Source organism: Sorex araneus, chromosome 1, assembly GCF_027595985.1.
Source record: "Sorex araneus isolate mSorAra2 chromosome 1, mSorAra2.pri, whole genome shotgun sequence".
Lineage (NCBI taxonomy): Eukaryota > Metazoa > Chordata > Mammalia > Eulipotyphla > Soricidae > Sorex > Sorex araneus.
Window position 1 is genome coordinate 241207022 of NC_073302.1, and position 20143 is coordinate 241227164.

At 42.2% G+C, this 20143-nt stretch overlaps 1 protein-coding gene across 1 annotated transcript in view; it reads left to right on the forward strand.

Annotated features, from left to right (window-relative positions):
- Positions 1–20143, forward strand: part of FLT3 (fms related receptor tyrosine kinase 3) — a 107007-nt gene that overhangs the window by 70733 nt on the left and 16131 nt on the right. Inside the window, exons 10-19 of the mRNA XM_012931837.2 lie at positions 5399–5502; positions 6443–6551; positions 6821–6999; positions 8953–9059; positions 9146–9278; positions 9367–9471; positions 13395–13505; positions 14489–14642; positions 17718–17800; positions 18985–19112. Of these exons, the coding sequence (XP_012787291.2) occupies positions 5399–5502; positions 6443–6551; positions 6821–6999; positions 8953–9059; positions 9146–9278; positions 9367–9471; positions 13395–13505; positions 14489–14642; positions 17718–17800; positions 18985–19112 (1213 nt within the window). The remainder of the gene's footprint in view (positions 1–5398; positions 5503–6442; positions 6552–6820; positions 7000–8952; positions 9060–9145; positions 9279–9366; positions 9472–13394; positions 13506–14488; positions 14643–17717; positions 17801–18984; positions 19113–20143) is intronic.

Below are 20143 nucleotides of genomic sequence, written 5' to 3' on the forward strand. Positions count from 1 at the left end.
TGAATAGAAAATTCTCCCCCAGCCATCTGAAGTTGATGCTATTACTACTTCATTTTACAGATGAGCAAACTGAGATATAGAAGTTAAGTGATTTGTCCAAAGTCACGCCACCGACCAGCAACAAAGCTGAGATTCCACCAAAAACCAATCTTCAAAAGCAGCCTGTGTCACCAGTCTACCTCTTATCACCAATTCATTTCTAAAATGCAAGAGTTCCAAACACTCGTGTATAAGGAAAAAGATACAATGTGCTCTTCAGTTGTTTAAAAATTATCAAAACTACTCAGGGAACCATATGTGAATGGAACTTGGGTTGGCTGTGTGCAAGGCAGGTGCCCTATCCACTCTATTAAAAAATAACCAAAACTACTGCAGAGAGAAAGCACAGGAGGGAAGACACTTGCCTTACATGCAGCTATAGCGCTATGATCCTGGTTCAAATCTCTAACACTACTTATGGTCCCCTGAACACTGCAGGGGTCATTTCTGAGCACAGAGCTAAAAATAGCCCCTGAGTACTGCTGTGTGTGGCCCCAAAACTGCCCATCAAAATGCGGAAGACCAGGGCTGCCTTGCATGCAGCTGACCCATGCCTCATGGTACCCTGACCACTACTAGGAAGAATCCCTCAGTGCAGAGCCAGGAGTAAGCTGAGTTTGACCCCAAAACAGTAACAAGAAAAAAAGTGAGGGACTAAGGAGATAGCTGAAAGGGCCAGTTCACATGTTTGGCATGTGGGCACATTAGATTTAATCCGTGGCATCACCTGGTCCCTAGGCATTACCAGGAATATTCCCTGAGCTCTGCAAGATGCAACTTAAAAGTAAAAAATAATAAAATGAAAATGAGCATGGCATTATATACAGTAGTATTAAACCACCAGCTCCTCTTTCACCCCTTCCTGTCCCTATCAAGCTAAGAACAGAAATTTCAACAGATAAAATTCAATTTCAGCTGCACTGTATTGCCCCCAGATTCTCGCCACCCAGAGCCACACTCAGAGGGAGGTAAGGTCCCCCATGACCTGATAGGGTGTATGGGACTGAGTAGGTTTTATCAGCTTTGGCATGCCAGTTTTCTTTTTTTTGGCTCTATGTGTGTGTGTTGCTGGGAATCAAACCTAGGGCCTCACACATGCAAGGTATGTGCTTCCTCACTGACACACCTCCACCATCTCCATGTATTTGATGCTCACTTCTGAATTATTGACCAGTATCTGCCCTGGAAGAGTAAAATCATCTCTACCATAACAAATAGTATTCTGTTAAGATGGCACAAAAGACTTAAGAAGGAAATGTTTGCATGCAAAGCATTTTGCTCTGGTCTGCATTATAATTAATATTTTGTCTTTTCTTTCTCCTTCCTTCTTCCTTCCTTCTTTTCCTCCTTCCCCTCCCTCCCTTTCTTCCCTCCCTTCTTCCTCCCTTCCTCCTTTCTTTCTTTCTTTCTTTCTTTCTTTCTTTCTTTCTTTCTTTCTTTCTTTCTTTCTTTCTTTCTTTCTTTCTTTCTTTCTTTCTTTCTTTCTCTCTTTTTTCTTTCTCTCTTTTTCTTTCTTTTTCTTTCTTCTTTCTTTCTTCTTTCTTTCTTTCTTTCTTTCTTTCTTTCTTTCTTTCTTTCTTTCTTTCTTTCTTTCTTTCTTTCTTTCTTTCTTTCTTTCTTTCTTTCTTTCTTCATTTCTTCTCTACTTCCTCACATGGTGCTTGACTATATAACCCCAGAATAATTATGTATATTTTTAAATTTGGGAACAAAGTCCTGGAGCTCAGAGGCTACTTTGAGCATATTGCTTGGGGGATCATGCTGAGCTGAAACTGAACCCAGGCTTCTTGCATGAAAAACACCCCAAGCCGTTGAATCATCTCTCCACCCCGGAGAACCACATTTTCTGTTGGGGAACAAAAGAAAATCTCTTCTTGTACCATTTCAACTCTGCCTCCTAGTTTGAGGTTCAGGTGTCACTGTATTTATTTGCCTCCCTCAAGCTGTCCTTCGGCTTTCTACCATCCTTCTATCACTTCCACTCCAACCATTTCCTTTTTATTCATTAGAAATAGGCCATGATAAGAAATTCCCCTTTATAGTTCTTCAGTCCTTTTGTGAACCAGGGAAACACCAACCACAACAACAAGAATGTGTTAGATACTCTTCCATGAAGCTTTTGGTATGTTGGAAAAACACATTCTCCCATCATGGAACATAGACACAGATACAGAATATTAGTGTCAGATGATCATGATCTCCAAAACTGCTCTAACAGTTACTTGGATTGAATTTGTTTTACTTATTTGGGAAGAAGAAGAGCAGGTATCCACGTGCCACTTCCAGTTCTATACTCAGAGGTTACTCCCAGCAGTGTTCATGAGACCATGTGGTGCTGGGCATTGAACCTGGGCCTCCTATGTTTGAGGCATGCATGGAGCCCTTCAAACTCTCTCAGCAGCGCTGGAGTAATAGCACAGCTGGTAGGGCATTTTCCTTGCATGTGGCCGACCTGAGTTCAATTCCCAGCATCCCATATGGTCCGCTGAGCACCGCCAGGAGTGATTCCTGAGTGCTTGAGCCAGGAGTAACCCCTGTGCATCACCGGGTGTGACCCAAAAAGGAAAAATAAACCTCTCTCTCAGGCTTCAGGTGTATGGCTTGAATCTTGGGGATCCACTTGGATTCTCAGCTTCCATGACAAGTCCGCTCCCTGTCATTTCTGTGTTCCTGCTGCTTCCCAGCTTAGCTCTTTCCTTTCCCTCCCGGTTTTCTCAATCTTAGACAATAATCATTATTTCAACTCTGAATTGTCAAATTTGAACTTGCACATCTCCTCATCACACTCAAGACACTATATTGTTATTTTTTAAATTTCTTTTGTTTGTTTGTTTGTCTTTGGGCCACACCCACCAATGCTCAGGGTTTATTTCTGGCTCTGCACTCAGGAATCACTCCTGGCAGTACTCTGGGGACCATATGGGATGCCAGGGATTGAACCTGGGTTAGCCACATGCAAGGCAAACAGCCTACCCATTGTACTGTCCGCCAGCCCCCTTTATTTTTTTATTTCTCTATGCATGACTTTTGCATCTGTTTCCACCACCAAACTGAGTTCTGTGAGAACAAAAACCTAATTTTTTTGAGTCTGCGTTATCCCTGTAATTCCACCTCAAAAAGACTCTACATTAACAGCATACTGACCTGATCAATGAATTAATGAACTCCTGGGTTTCTAAATAAGTGTTCAGATTCCTCTCTAATACAGTTTTCCTACTCCCACGAGTGTAAGCAGAAATGTAGTGAACATTCATGCTTTTCCTTGTCTCCTCAGGATTCCACAGCATCTGCTTGCTGGTTTATCCACCCAGTTGCAATAATTTGTGTTGTTTTCTTTTTCTTTATCTTTGTTTTATGCCATACTTAGTGGTGCTCAGGGATTTTTTTCTGGGTCTGTGCTCAAGTATGATTCCTGGCAGGGCTCAGGGCATCACATGGGTGCCGGGGATGGAACTCAGGTTCGAAGCATTTAAGGCAAACTCCCTACCCATTGTCTGGTTGCCCCATGCCACCCCTGAGTGATTGACTCACAATACTGACCTTACCCTTTCTTCAACTACAGCTCATATTGTACCTCTGCTGCAGACAAGGAGATTCCCCCTTTCTCTCCACTGTGTCCCCATAAATTTCTCTCCTGCCTTCATTATTCCCCTTTTGATCTTTTCTTTTGCCTTCTCATTGATACCAGCTTATCCACAATGATCTGGCTCAAGACCTATTTCTGTGAGATCTTCTGAACATTTCTATTCATTCATTCATTCATTCATTCATTCATTCATAGTGGTGCTGGGGATTGAACCCAGGACCTCATATAAGTGAGGCTATGCTCTGCCACTGAGCTACTTCCCTATCCCTCTATACCAGCCTCTGTCCCATTCATTTGTTGTTCTATTGACCTTCAGATTATTGCTTTAACTATTCTACTTACTTGTAGGTTTTGTCCACCCACACGACTTATGATCTCTTTGGGATAAGAGTTGTGCTTTATGAGGGTTTTTGCATTTTACATAGCTCTTTGTTCAAAGTCATCTTCCACTTCAAGTCCTGATGGTGTTTGTTTGATTGGTTGGTTTGGGGACCACACCCAGCGATGCTTAGGAGCTACTCCTTCCTCTGTGCTCAGGGTACACCCCTAATGGTACATGGTGGACTATTCAGTGCCAACAATTGAACCTGGGCCTTCAGCGTGCGAAGTGTGTGGCCAATCCATTGAGCCAACTCTCCAACCACTGCTATTTGTACTACTTATAGATCTACCTGCCCCTATGCAGGCTTTTTTAAAAAATTAAGTCTTTTATATAGAGATATCTGAGCAAGCCTTAGATTTTCTTACTTGTCATATGGCCCTACCACTTTGAGAGTTCTGGGGCTTCTATTTCAAGGGAATTTCCCCCTCTTTCCTCAGAGCATGAAAACTATCAATTTCTCTTGTTCTCCTACCTTGCCTGCACTCACATTCCACTATCTTACCGAGCATCCAATACACATGGTAGGCACAGTGGTAATCTTTAGTACCATATCACCCATGTCAAAATAGAGTGAGTGTCTGATGACTCTCAAGTAGAGACTAAAATCTGCTGAGACCCTCCCAAAGATTTCTAGGAAAGCTATGTGATTCCTTAGCACTGTTTTTTGCTGTGCTAGTCCAGTTTGATTGTAGCCCTTCTTGGAACTACATCGGAGAACCATCCTTTCACATAGAAGAGTTATGAGCACCTCTATAGAGATTACCCCATCTTTTCAGGAAGTTGAACTCAGCAGAATATCTAAGACAACTACAGCAGGAGTCTTCTTGGCTCTGGAAGGAGCCCAGCCTATATCAGAGCTTCTCCACCTTTAATGATTTACACTGCAGTATCTCATCAAGTGTGGGAGCAAAGAGAGGGGGGCAGAGATTATGTATTTCTAACAAGCTCCTGGATAAAGCTGGGCTGTGCTGCCTGCTAATGAGCCCCTTGGATAGCAAGGGCCTAACATCTAGAACTTTCTTTATGTACTGAACTTTGGAGTGTGAGGTTCTCACTGAACTCTGGGGGAGTGAGATTCTCAAGGAAGAGTCTGCTGTGTAGCCCAGTATTTGATTCACCATCTCTTAAAAGAATCTTGCCAAGGGGGCCAGAGCAATAGTACAATGGGTAGGGCACTTGCCTTGCATGCAGACAACCTGGGTTCAATCCCCAGCACCCCATATGGTTCCCAGAGCACTTCCAGGAGTAATTTTTGAGTGCAGAGTCAGAAGTAACCCTTGAGTATTGCTGGGTGTGGCCCAAAAAACAAAAACATAGATAGATAAATAAGTTAAATTAAAAGAATCTTACCAAGTCTGTCTTTTATTTATCTTTCTTTTTTTTCTGGGCAGCATATCTAAATTTTGCAACCATAACCACCAGCCTGGAGAATATATATTTCATGCCGAAAATGATGATGCCCAGTTCACAAAAATGTTCACACTGTATATAAAAAGTAAGTTCAATTATCAGGGAATTTGATTTTCATCTTCTTTTAACTCAAGTTTTTTAAAAATTATGACCAGAAAGAGCTAAGTCATATTTGGAAGGAATATAAAACTGATTTTGTATGCCAGAATGCTTAAAAATTATATTCATATCCACAGGCTTTGCTTATGCAAGTATACACGTATATGCAAATTGTATGCACATACCTTACTTTTCTGTGTTCATCCTTTGAAATTAAGGGACTTTTTCCACATCCTCTCTGAATAAGTTTTGGTGGTATAACCTTTTTTACCTTAGCACTTTGAAAGATTATGTTCAGGAAAGGCCAAAAGTCCTATTACCAGCCATTTCATTTTTCAAAAGAACTTTTATGAAAGAGGGGAATACAGGCTTTCTTCCCCTCTGGAGAAGCCCAGATTCTCTCACGAGCATGTATCTCTCATTCTCTCCCCTCAAACTTCTCTAAATTGTTTTGAATAAAAACTTTTTCTGAACACACACATACACAGTGGCGGGGGGTTAGGGGGAGTACATTTTATTGGGACTTTTTGAAGATATGTCTCCTGAAGCCAAAACTCCTTTTAAGGTGTGCAGCCCATGGTCCAGCGAAGAGGGAGCTTGCTGTGTGAGTGGCAGACTCAAGTTCAATCCCGACACCACCATAAGGTGTGCGGGTGGACAAATGCCCATGCCAGCTCACTACAGAAGGGCTCTGGCAGTGAAAATGATGGTCTCAGACATGGGCTAGGACTGCCTGCCTCTCCAAAAGTTCAGACAGGAGGAGGACACAGTCTCCAAAGGTCTCAGATTCTCCTGCAGGTGGCGCCCACTCAGAGCCCACACAACTGGCTGCCCTTCACAAAGAGGAGCCCATCGAGGCCAACTCTGAAGGCCTTTCTGGGAAGGCCCTTCTAACATGAGCTCATTTTTCATGCCCTTTTCTGCAGGGAAACCTCAAATACAAACTGAAGAATCCGCAAGTCAGGTGTCTTGCTTCTCCGACGGCTACCCATTACCATCTTGGACCTGGCGGAAGTGCTCAGACAAATCTCCCAAGTAATCAAGACATTGTTGCCCTTCTATGGGAGGAATATGAAGCCTTCCACTTCTTCCCACCCCCACAGTGACTGTTTATCCTAAACACAATGGAAAAGGAATGATGTATTGGTAGCCAGATATATCCTAAAGGGTGATAGATTCTTCCCCGATAGGTTCTAATAGATGAGTGTCCTGAAGCTGTCCAGAGAACCCCTGCCTAGTCCTAACCCCTGCCTAACCTGAAGGAGTGAATCCCCACCCATGTGACATCTGCCCTTTCTTTTCAGCTGCACTGAAGAAATCCCAGAAGGTGTTTGGAATAAAAAGGAGAACAGAAAAATGTTTGGGAAATGGGTCTCCAACAGTACCCTCAACTTGAGTGAGGCGGTGAAGGGATTCCGGGTGAAGTGCTGTGCATACAATTCCCTGGGCATAGCATGTGAAAACATTACTTTAAGCTCATCAGGTAGGCATTAGCTGTTGTCATAATGTGTCGTCAGGAATGCCCCCGTCCAATGTAGTTGTTGGGGAATTTTACAAGAGATTGCAAGTTCAGTACAGGATGCAAAATGGCTTATGAGTCAGCTAAGAATCCCCACTTGAATATCTATTGGTTTATCCTTCAGGGACTTAGTGGCTCCTACTTGGTCATTGTGACTCAGAGCTCAAGCAAAGGAGATGTTCACACATTTGTTTGAGTGAGTGTCCACTGAAGGCTGCAACTGCAAGACAAACAGATTTAAGTCATTGGAAGTTATCTCCTGGGCTTTTGGCCTGCTGTTCTGTAGTTTAATAATCTGTCTTTTTAGGGCCCACCTCAGTTAGACAATTCTGAACTTTAGTTACCTACATGAAGAATTTAGAATCCCCAACATTGCAACACTAACATCACCACATTGAAAGGGTATCTTCTTTGTGGATACACAAACTTCTCCTTTTATCTGCCTTGTATATTCTGTAGGTTTAAAGAAGTATAATTTTTAATAACCCTTGTAAAACTTAAAAAATTATTTTTTAAAGTTGTTCACAATATTTGATTACATTTAATATTCAAACACCAATCCCACCAATATTGCACCTCCCCACCACCATGTTTCGGATGTTTCCATCCCAAGCCCCAAGCCCTGCCCCAAAGCAGACCCGAAATAACATATTTTGTATTGTTTGTTATGAAAAACTGCTGAAAATGCTACAAAAATTTTTCTTTAGAGAAAAGAGTGTGAAGATTGTTGTATTTCACCCAGGGGCCATTAAGCCCTTCCATGAGATATCACTAGCATATGAAGCTTGAGCCTTGTGTGCTTCTATCTATCTATCTATCTATCTATCTATCTATCTATCTACATATATATATATATCTGTTAAAAAATATATTTCCCTCTAAGATTGGTTGCCTTGTACTTTAAACCTCACCAAAAATGGTGCTCCCCAAATGTGGTGCAAATCCATACTCTTGAAGTATGGGTATGGTGCGTCATGTGAAGTGTCCAGGAATGGGTTCACTCGTGAGTGAGGCTAGGCCTGAGCATGTGGAGAGCGGCCATGAGCCTGGTGGGGGTTGAGTTCTGGAGATTTTCAGCTGCCAGGGCTGGGTCCCTTGGGGAGGGCAAGAGAGGGGTCTCACCCTCCCCCCTCTGGGTCACCCCAAGTAAACAGCCTGGTGTGGGTAAAAAAAAATTAATAGGTCATTATCAGGGTCAGAGAAGTAGTACAGTGGGTAAGGCGCTCACCTTGCATGGGGCCCCAGCAAGTACCACCAGGAGTGATCAGAGTACAGTTGGGTATGGTCCCCAAACAAACGTAATAATAAATGTGTCAGAGTCATGTTAAGTTTTCTAGAAAGAAACTTGTCCTTTGTATGAATATTGCCTGATATTCCTTTGTTTTTTTTTGTTTTGTTTCGATTTTGGGCCACACCTGTCAACACTCAGGGCTTACTCCTGGCTCTGCACTCAAGGATAATTCTGGCAGCCTTGTGGAGCCATATGTAGTGCCAGGGATCTAACCTGGGTCTGCCTGCGCAAGGGAAGCACCCTATCTGCTCTACTATCACTCAGGCCCAAATATTGCCTGTTCTGTGAGAAGTGGAGTATTAGTAGAGTCTTGTCAGGACTATAAAGAATGGTTGGTTTGCTTAAGCCAAATGTGAGTCTTTTGTTTGTTTGTTTGTTTGTTTTGGAGTGTCTGTTTGTTTTTGTGTCACACCTGGCTTTGCTCAAGGTTTATTCCTAGATCTGTATTCAGGGTCACTCCTGGTTGGCTAGGGGGGCTATATATGGTGGCAGGGTCAGTTGCATGCAAGGCAAGTACTCTGCCCACTGTACTCACTCCAGCCCCCAAATGTGAGAGATTCTAATGCGTGCTCTCCTCCATTAGCCAGGGGTTCTAACACATTGCTGAGTGACATCTTCTATTTTAGGTCCCTTCCCTTTCATCCAAGACAACATCTCATTCTACGCAACGATTGGGGTCTGTCTTCCCTTCATTGTCGTTCTGATCATGCTAATTTGTCACAAGTACAAAAAGGTAAGAGCAAAGAGGAAAATGCGCCATTGCTTCCTGTTTTTTACAGCCCTGTCTCTGGCTAACTGGCTGTTGTTTCATCTCTGAAGCAATTTAGGTATGAAAGTCAGCTGCAGATGGTCCAGGTAACTGGCTCTTTGGATAACGAATACTTCTACATAGATTTCCGAGAATATGAATATGATCTCAAATGGGAGTTTCCCAGAGAAAATTTAGAATTTGGTAAGAAGCGAGTGCTCCAAACATGGCACGTATTTTCTTTTCATTGGAAAATCTTTGACGTGCACACACACTCTCTTTTATCTTACAGGGAAGGTGCTAGGATCAGGTGCTTTCGGGAAAGTGATGAATGCAACAGCTTACGGAATTAGTAAAACAGGAGTCTCCATCCAGGTGGCTGTCAAAATGCTAAAAGGTACAGTAGAAGGGGATGATACCCAACAAAAATTCACAGAGATGAGGATCACAGCCCCACCACCCACCTCTCTTTTTCTGTCTCTTGCCATACAACCAGACAAAAAGGGAATGAGTTGGGGCTAGTGCCAACCAAGTGATTCCTGAAAAATACAAATCACTAATACAAAACCCCTCCTTTCTTTTCTCTCCTTGTTCAGTATTTCAGCCTCAGTATTTGGGGGTACTGTTGCCTCCCACAGATGTTGTTGATCACAGTTTTGACATGAACTTCAGACTGAAACCATCTGTGTTCTCACTTCCATTTCCTGCTCCAAGGGCCCCCTCCTCTGGGGAGCAAGAGTTCACCCCACTGGTCATCTGTGATCTCCCACAAACAGACTGATGAGCAGTTTTCAGGCTTTGAAGGTTTAGCAACAGTTGATTCATCTGACTGTTCTTTACCTCTTTATCCCATTGGTACTGGCATGACCACTAGTGACTTACAATTGTTTTTTTATTATTCAGGGGAGGAGGTGCACAGGAGTAAGCAGCAGTGCTCAGGGCTTACTCCTGGCTCTGTGCTCCAGGGTCACCCCTGGCAAGACTTAGGGGTCCATACAGGGTGCTGGGGAATCAAAGCCGCTGTGCTGTCTCTCTGGCCCCCAGTGACTCACACTTGAATGTGATTTCATGATCATAAATTGCAGCACTTAAATCAACATCTCACTTTCTTCTTTCGGTCTCCATGTCTCCGTGTTCCTCTGTTTTGCCTCTGACCCGTATGTATATCTCACTGTCCTTTGTGGACTCATCACTTTCTATCTGGCTTTCCATGAGGAATTCACAAAGACACTTTTAGACCACCTCCCACTTTCACTGTTCAGGCTCCACCTACGCTAGGTCAGCCACACATCCCTGTGACTGTGTCCTTATACCAATCGTGCACATCCTCTGTCCACAGATCTCATGGCTGTGTGTCCTTTCTGAGCTCTTTACGTTCCTCCGTCCACTTGCCCAGAGGCTTCTTAATTCTTTTGTTTATTTCTTCTTTTTTTTCCTATCTTCTGGACCATACCCATTGGTGCTCAAGGGTATTCCTGTTTCTGCACTCAGGATTCACTCCTGGCAGTGCTCTAGGGAACCATCTGGGATACTGGAGCTTGAACACAGGTCGGCCACGTGCAAGGCAAGCACCCCACCTGCTGGCTGTACTGTTCTTCCAGCCCCATCTGAAATTCTTTTAATTCAGCTTATCTAAGTGGGACTGCTCCAGCCCTGGCTCTCCATCCACATTCCCTCACTCAGTGAATGGGTTACAAGGCCAGGCTAACTGGGAACCAAGGACCCGTTCCTAAAACAGTTCTCTTTCTAACATGCCCTATGCCACTCCTGTCAGTTTCCCTGCTTGGTGCCTATTGTGTTCCTGCCCTTCTCTCCTAACTTCTTTATTAGCTGTTAGCCCAACTTCTCTTCTGAATGACTGAATTAGCCTTCTGAGCGTGTACCTGATATGCACTCCATGCAACTCCTTTTGAATTCCCTAGAACTGCAACCAAAGCAGTTTTTATTTGCCTTCTTAAAGAATGTTGAGGATAGGAGCTAGAAAGATAGTATAGCGGGTAGGGCACTTGCCTTGCATGTGACCGACCCAGGTTTGATCCCTGGCATCCCACATGGTCCTTTGAACACTGTCAGGAGTGATCCCTGAACACTGATCCAGGAGTTACCCCTAGCACTGCCTGCTGTGGCCAAAAAACAAAACAATTTTGGGGTAAGGGATAGTAGCGACTCCCAGCAGAGCTTGGGGGCCCCAGGGTCAGTTCTGGCCTTGGAGTGCTCTGGATTGGATTCAGCATCTTAAGTAAGCTAATTTTTTACTCTACCATAATTATTTTTTTTTTGGTCACACCCGATGGTGCTCAGTAGCTACTCCCAGCTTGGGACTAATTGGGAGATCAACCCTGGTGGTACTTGAGGGACCCTGAAGTACCATGGCTGGAACCTCTGCCTCTTTGCACGCAAAGCCTCTTTGCACTCACCACCTTCTGACACCCAAGGGATGACTATGAAAGGCAAAACTGATCATATCATTTTCTGAACATTTCCAGTTGCTCTGACAACTCTTGGAACAGGCTTCCCAGCCCTGCCACCTTTGCTGCCGCTCCCCTCCCTACCTGGCTCTCAGCTCTCTGCCCTCTTTCACTTCCTCCACAGAACCAAGCTCCTCCCTCAGGGCCTTTGCACTGACGGACCCTTCTGCTTCCCCTTCCCCTTTCAGGCACTCATCTCCCACTCCTCTCCTCCACATCTCACATCTCTGCTGAAATATCACTTCTCCAGGAAAGCCTCCCCTACCACAGACAAGTGCAAGTTCCTTGCTAGCCGCCTTTTTAGTTCTCTGTTGGTTCTGCTGCCAAAGTCTTCATCACCACTGTAATCACATAAGTGTTTCTCTGTCCAATCATTGTCTTCTCTGACACTTTAGCCCACAAGACTCATGAGGGCAGGACCTCTTTGTTTTGCTCTACTCTCTTCTTTCTTCATCTTTGTCCATCTGTTCTTTCCCTCCCTGTGAATTCACCTGACTGCCTTCTATAATTCTCCAGGTCTCAGCTTAGACTTTTGTGGTCACCAAAAAATTAGGTGAGCTATTCCTGTTGTGGGTCTACAGTACCCCTGTGCTCATTGACTACATTTCCTGTACTTGTTTATTTGCTTGTCTCCCAGGACCCTAAGCTCCAGGAAGATAGGACAGTGCCTTGCTTATCATTCCTTCTCTCTATGATTGACACAGTGCCTCCTATAGATCTTATAGTCAATGCATACTCTTTGATGAATGAATGAATAAATGAATTTCAGGCAATGGAATGTGTAAATGCTTTAAAAAAGTTAAGCACACCACAGAACATATGATTTTTCATGAGATACAAGACATGGACACTCTAAAGCTGTAAAGCCCCACAAAACATGAGCTATTAAAGGGTCACAGAGCACATAGAGAAGAATCTTACTGCCAAGATTAGCAAAACCAAGAGTACAAAAGAAGAGCATGTTTCTTCCTTCCACTTATTAGCTTCTACTGTGGAGGAAAGCAATGTATTTTTATTGTTTGATTCTTTGAGGATCACCTTTAAGGATTTTAATTTTAGTAGATAAAGGAATATCCAGTAGAAAAGCACTTTATTAGGTTCAACATTTATTCTACAATCTTTGAAATTTTTTCTTTCTTTTTTTTTTTGTTTTGGCTTTTTGGGTCATACCTGGCGATGCACAGGAGTTACTCCTGGCTCTGCACTCAGGAATTACCCCTGGTAGTGCTCAGGGGACCATATAGGATGCTGGGAATAGAACCCGGGTCAGCCGCATGCAAGGCAAACGCCTTCCCCACTGTGCTATCGCTCCAGTCCCTTGAAATTTTTTCTTAACAAATAAGATATTTTATTCAAAGATCCTCTCCTCCTCCTCCTGCTCCACCTCCTCCTCTTCTTCCCTCTTCTATGGGGTTTGGGGGAGTTTGATGGTCACACCCAGCAGTGATCAGGGGCTTATTTCTGACTCATTTCTGACTGAATAGGGGGACTATATGCAATGCTGGGGGTCAAACTGAGATGGGCCACATAGAAGATGAGCACCTTAAACCCAAGACTATCTCTCTGGCTCTTTTTTGTTATTTACGTAAATAATCTCTAAACTGAAGGAAGTAATAATTCATTAAATAGGGTAGAATAGAGAGATAGTACAGTGGTTACCTTACATGTAGCCGACCTGGGTTTGATCCCCAGCATCCCATATGGTCCACCAGAACTGATCGTGAGTACAAAACCAGGAGTGACCCCTGAATATCACCCGAGGTGGTCCCAAAACAAAACATTTCTTTAAAAAATAGTGTAGAATTTCTATTTCATTATACTTTTGCATTTCTTTATGCTCTTCCATCTACAGAAAAAGCAGACAATTCTGAAAAAGAGGCTCTTATGTCTGAACTGAAAATGATGACTCATTTGGGAAGCCATGAGAATATTGTGAATCTTCTAGGGGCATGCACCCTGTCAGGTAATCAATTCTCTCTACACACACCTTATCAAAAGTATTTTAAGGGTGGGAGGATTCCATCAAGGATGGTAAGTGGTAATCAGAATTTTGTAGTTCCCTTATTGATTTGAAACAAAGTATGGGGTGGTTATCATACATATTAAGAAGCAAGAAGCTGTATTTCTAAAACAGACATTGTTGTCAACCAATGTTACAGCCACAAAGCAACAAATTTAGTTTGCATAAACTATACATAAATTATGCCAAAGAGCACATTTATTTTCACTTCCCTCATCTTTTCTCATTAAAAGGATGGGCCCTCAAACTCAAGTAGAAATAGACATTGAGGACTTATTATTTAGTTGAATCAGCCCAGAAAATGTCTCTCTTCATTAAGGTATGTCACTAAATTTGAACCTTCTTGAAAACAATACCAACACTACACTTTCATCTTGTGGTATGTGACTCCAACTACTCAGTACAGTAGTGACAATAGCTGCAGGACTTGACCATGGCCCCAATTGGCTGTTTCTGACAAGGTACAGCCAACGCAGGTTTCCCACTCCATTTTCCCATAAGTCAGTGGCACATGCTCTTCACCTGAGCTCTCATTTCTGATTTGAAATACCCAAATGATGTACCTAAGGATATTCTTTCTGGAACAGTAGCTTGAGACTGGGACTTTATGGATTTAAGAGGAATTCGGGGATCTAATTATTCCTTCTCAGAAAACAAATCTTCAAGTATTTAGGAGGTGCTCATTGCAACTGGAGAATCAGTGGTCCTTGATTATTATAGGTGAGGACAAATGTATAGGGACCAAAGTAGAAGGCAAGGAGACACTTTCCAAAAGATTTTGATCACAGAGCTGAAGTTGGACAGAAAGTATGAGAAGAGAGAGAGACTAATACAATTACATACTCTCCCAAAGTCAGAAGAGACACGAGCTGTTAGCAAATAAGTTTTTTTTTCTGTATCTCTAATAAACACTGTCACTATTTCAGGACCTGTTTACTTGATTTTTGAATATTGTTGTTATGGTGATCTTCTCAACTATCTAAGAAGCAAAAGAGAAAAATTTCACAGGACATGGACAGAGATTTTCAAGGAACACAATTTTAGTTTTTATCCTACTTTCCAGTCACATCCAAATTCCAGGTAAGAGACCGGATCACGGTCGCATAACTGTACACTCTAATACCTCCCTCTGGCCAGTTCCTAAAGGCTGAGTCCAGCATGGTGTGGCCTGGGGAGTCTGAAGGATGGGACAGATCTAATGAAGTTAGTTCCCTTGTTGATTTGGAAGAAGGAGACTTCTCCCATTCCTACCACTCAGATACTGTAGCTGAGCTACATTGTCCACATCATACCCTTGACACATTCAGATTGGAGATACATATTCAGATATTGAGATACTGGTAGAGAGAATTAGATATTTTTTGTAATTTTTTGACATATTCCTTGAGAACACTTGGGTTATGGGAGTGTTCCCCTATTGCACAAGAGTTCTAAGCTCATAAATTAGATTTTTAAAACTTGAGACAACTTGATTGACAAATTATGACAGGGACAAAGTAAACTGGAGGTGACATCTTAGCCCAGTTGTGCCATCTGTGGAGTTCCTGAGTGATTTACAATCTTGATGGAATTTCTCATGTCAGCGTGTTAAGGGGCTCTTGGCCTCATCCTTGGAAAGTTTTTGCCAATTACTAACATTATAGCAGTGTAACACCTTTCTCTGAATTAATTCTCAGACATTCAATTGAGAGTAGGACCCCTCAATCCACTTTACTTTCCTATTTTTTGCCATATGTGGAAGCTCTCTTATTCTAAAGGCAGATTTGTAAGAATTTTATCTTTCCTCAAGACCTGTGGAGGCTTGAGATTCAAACCTTGTTCTCTTCACATGAAAGTTTCAGTCAGGCCTATGGCCTTCGAGGGTCTGAGATGGAGATTCAGTGTCTTAATGGCAGAAGGTCCCCAGAAGATGCCCAGATGTGGCTTCATGCAGTTGTTCTTCATCACCTCTTACCTGCCACACCAGCCCTCCTTTTATGTTCATTTCTAAAAGATAATAATGATGATGTTACCCATATACTCTCTATTCTCATTAGTCCAGTGTTTGATCCAGACCACTGTGGCCACTGATAAGAAATGCTATTACATTTATCATCTTTGCTTACTCTAGTTTCTGGGGAATTAGATTCATTGAAGCAACTGCGTACTGTGTATTTGTGATCTGAAAGTATTAAGTCATTTGGAAATTTTAAATTTGGATAAACATATGTATGGGAATAAATTGAACACTATATATAATAAAGTGAACAGTTCTGTTGCATATGTATTCTAGGAAAGAAATTTTCATTGTTACTATCTATTAATTTCATTTAAAAGTAACTTTGTTTCCAATTTCTAAAAAAGTTAAGACTAATTTAAAAGTTAAAGAATTGCAAAATTCTTAAAGGCCCTATGGAAGATCAGCATTAAAAGTTATTTTATTTTTATTTTATTTATTTTTTATTTTATAAGGTAGTTCACAATATTTTATTACATTTAATATTCAAACACTATTACACCACCATTACACCTTTCTACCACCATGTTTCGGATGCTTTCATCCCAAACCCCAACTCCTGTCCCAAAGCGCAACCGAAATAGCATATTTTGTATTGTTCATTATGAAAAACCGCTGAAAATGCTACAAAAAAGTATCCATAGAAGAAACAGTGTGAAGGTTATTCTATTTTGGCAGGGGTCATTAAGACATTTTTTAGGATATCACTAACATGTTGTTAAAGGTTGAGTGATGTGAACTTTCGTATATATATCTGCAAATATGTATATATGCGTGTATATATATGTACATATATATAGTTCCCTCTATGATTGGCTGCCTACTATTTGAATCCCATCAAATGTGGTGTGGAACTCTTGGAGAATGGGTAGGGAGTGTCTTATGATGTGTCCTAGGGCTGCAAATGCTGCCACGAGGTCCAGGAATAGGTTCACTCATGCATGAGGCTCTGCCGAGTGTATGGGAACTGGCCTTGAGCATGGCTGCAGTTGGGTTGTGGAAGTTTTCGGCTGCCAGGGCTGGGTCTCTTAGAGTGGGGAGGGCTCTCACCCACCCCCCTCTGGGGTGCCTCACGTGAAACAACCTGGCTCGGGGTCTGGTGGCATGGCTGTGGCAGGCGTCATGTTGCTCCCTTCCAGGAGAAAAAGCCGTGCAATCTGGAAGATCAGCATTACATGCGCTTTTAAAAAGAAAGTGGGCTGAGTTTAGGAACAGAAGAATGACATGTAAGTCAAAAGATGCAGTCTAGGGTCTGGCGCAATAGTACAGCAGGTAAGGCATTTGCCTTGCATGCATCTGTACGGGTTTGGATCCCCAGTATCCCATATGGTCCCCTGAGCACCATAAGGAGTGATTCCTGAGTGCAGGAGTAACCTCTGAGCATCGCTGGCTATGGCCCCAAAAACAAAAACAAACAAATAAAAATGCTGCAATCTAGGGCCAGAGAAAGTACAGATAGTACAACAGGTAGAGCAACTTGCCTTGCAAGTAGTTGAACCAGGTCTACTCTCCCATATTTCGTATGGTCCCCTATGCATCACCAGGAATAATTGCTGAGTGGAGAGCCAGGAGTGACCTCTGAGCATCACCAGGTGTGGCCCCCAAATTTTTTTAAAATGCTGTCTATATTAATTTTGTGATTTGAGCAAATTATATCTGTCTGACCAAGACTAATTTCTAGTTTGTAAATATAAGATATTTATACCCAGCTCAGAGATTTGTGACTGGAATTGGGTGAGATCATCTTTAAACAAAAAGACTCCCATACAGAGGTCACTCCTGTCCAAGTTAGACTAGCAAGGTCAGTTACAACAATGTTTTTTAATGTTCATGAAAAATGGACAAGTTGAGGGGCTGGAGCCATAGCACAGCGGGTAGGGCGTTTGCCTTGCACGTGGCCGACCCAGGTTCTAATCCCAGCATCCCATATGGTCCCCTGAGCACTGCCAGGGGTAATTCCTGAGTGAAGATCCAGTAGCAACCCCTGTGCATCGCCGGGTGTGACCCAAAAACCAAAAAAAAAAAAAAAGAAAGAAAGAAAAATGGACAAGTTGAGGCTATACTTTTTATTGAAAAGTCATTTCTTTGATGAATTAGTTTTGTGGTGAGTTAAATGCCCAATGTAAATAGTGGTTAATGTAAAAATATTTTTTAATTAGTATGCCTGGTTCAAGAGAAGTTCGAATACACCAGGACTTGGATCATATCTCAGGGTTCAACGGAAATTCATTTCAATCTGAAGGTAATATTATATTCTCACTAGTAACATTTTAACATGTAAATGGATATAAAATTTTGTGCTAGCTATTTTCAGCTGAAGTAGCTTTGTCTCAGTAATTAGTTAGATTAGCACTTGATTATATGTAGGAATTTTTGAAAACCATTTGGCAACTTAATTAGTAAAGAAAAAATGTATAGATTTATTTTAATGTAAACAAACTACCAAGTCTATATTAGACTACTCTTTGTACTATCTTCAAAGAATCTGAATTTTAATTTCAAACACACTTGCCTGGGTTGATCAGAGATCTCTGGTGACCACTGATATGGGTTGCATGGAGCTAGTTAGTTGGCTTCTGAATGTGCCATAAGGGGATTTCCACCACCACCCCCAACTCCCATCTGCCATCTTTCCTGGGAGAGCCCTTTGTGTTAACTAATTTTTTAAGTATGTACGTGCAAAAGCATGTCTTCTTTGCATTACCATTTATATTCTTTATTAATGTATATTTAGATATTTAAAGCATTACAGGTTGTTGAAGGCCAAACGCTTATATACTGTGTGTTTATTTAGTGTTTAGTTAATAAATACTGAGGACAACTTTATTTGATCAGGTTATTATTCTTAAAGTTATAAACTAATTAGAAATAACCTGATGTGTAGAAAGAAAAAAAGAGTTCTGGGGTCAGACAAAAATTTTGTAACTTCTGATTCTTCATTTTCTGCCTGGATGCCTTTGGACAAGGCATTGTGTTTGAGCCATAACTTTCTTATTTCTAAAGTGAGCCAATACTTTCCTTTGTAAGACTTTTAGAAGGATTCAGTGGAACGAAGCTATAGGATGAAAGCGCATCATTTGTTGCATAAAATGTAATAGGTTAATTGTCACTCTTCTCACCATAGGACAAACTGCTTTGTGCAGAGAAGAGAATTTAAACTCCTGCCAGATCAGGAGGTCATGAGAGCAGAGCAGCAGGAGATTTTATCCCTCTAACCAAAAGACTTTTAGGCAATTTCTATAGGTGGCATAGGCCTCAGTGGGCTGGTGTGGGGCTTCCTATCACCCACACCAGGAAAATGCTGTTATAGCTTCTATTGGTATGCCCTGATGTCTCACTTCACTGTGGCTTAGTAACCTCAATGCGAGTTGGTAAGGCAAATTCTTAGGGCTGTGGCAAAAAATAAGGACCAGTTCTATTTTATAGATGAAATTGAATATGAAAACCAAAAAAGGCTGGAGGAAGAAGAGGACTTGAATGTGCTGACATTTGAAGATCTTCTTTGCTTTGCCTATCAAGTTGCCAAAGGAATGGAATTTTTGGAATTTAAGTCGGTAAGCTCCTGTTACAGAAGAAGCTAAGCACAACAAAAAGATTTTGGAAAAAGAGGCGTATTTATTTTTTCTTATGCATCCTAACATGTATCCCCTAAGGTCTCTTTCTCCACCTCCACCACCCTCTGCTGGAGTCACACAGGATATTCTCAACTGGCTATACTCTTGGCCTGGGATCCCTTAGTAGATCATGGTTGTCATGGACCTCACAGGTTGAGATGTCTGATAGGAAGTCCTCAGGAATCCCTACTCAGAACAAAGTGTGGCTTGTTCAGATTTGTCCAGGTTGTGGCCTGCACATGGAGGGCTGGGGGGTGCAGTGAGTGGAGGTGCAATCCAGCCCACTCTGCTGGTCACAGTAGTCACCTTAGGTGCCTTTGTCTCGCTGTCCTAAACTGCAGTGGCTTGCAGGAAACCTTCAGCCTCTTCCACCTGTAGCCCCAGATCTATTACAGTTGTGTGTGATGCCAAGTTCCTGGAACCTACCTCAAACCATGGCCTCTACCAGGATTTTGCATTTTCTTTATAATTGCCCTGCAGCTCTGACATTCTGTCTTTTCTTTCCTTTCTTAAATGGACTCACTGTAAGGTACACAGTTACAAAGTTGTTCATGATTAGGTTTCAGCCACATGATATTTCAACATCCATCCCTTCACCAATGTACATTTCCCACCACCAATGTCCCCAGTTTTCCCCCAACCCCCCATCCCACCTACCTCTATTTCAAGCACTTTTCTCTTTCTCTGTCTCTGTCTTTCTTCACCCACTACCCTTTCCTTTTAGGCACTAAGATTTGCAACACAGGTACTGAAAGGTTATCAAGTATATCCCTTTACCTCCTTTCAGTACTCAGTTCTTTTCCAGAGTGATCATTTCCAACTATTATAGTCATAATGGTCCCTTCTCTGTCCTAACTGCCCTCTCCCCCATCTAACCCCCAACTGTGGCAAGCTTCCAGCCATGGACCGTCGTCCTGGCCATCGTCTCTACTGTCTCAGTCTTTTCAAACGTCTCAGGCTAGAGCATGTTA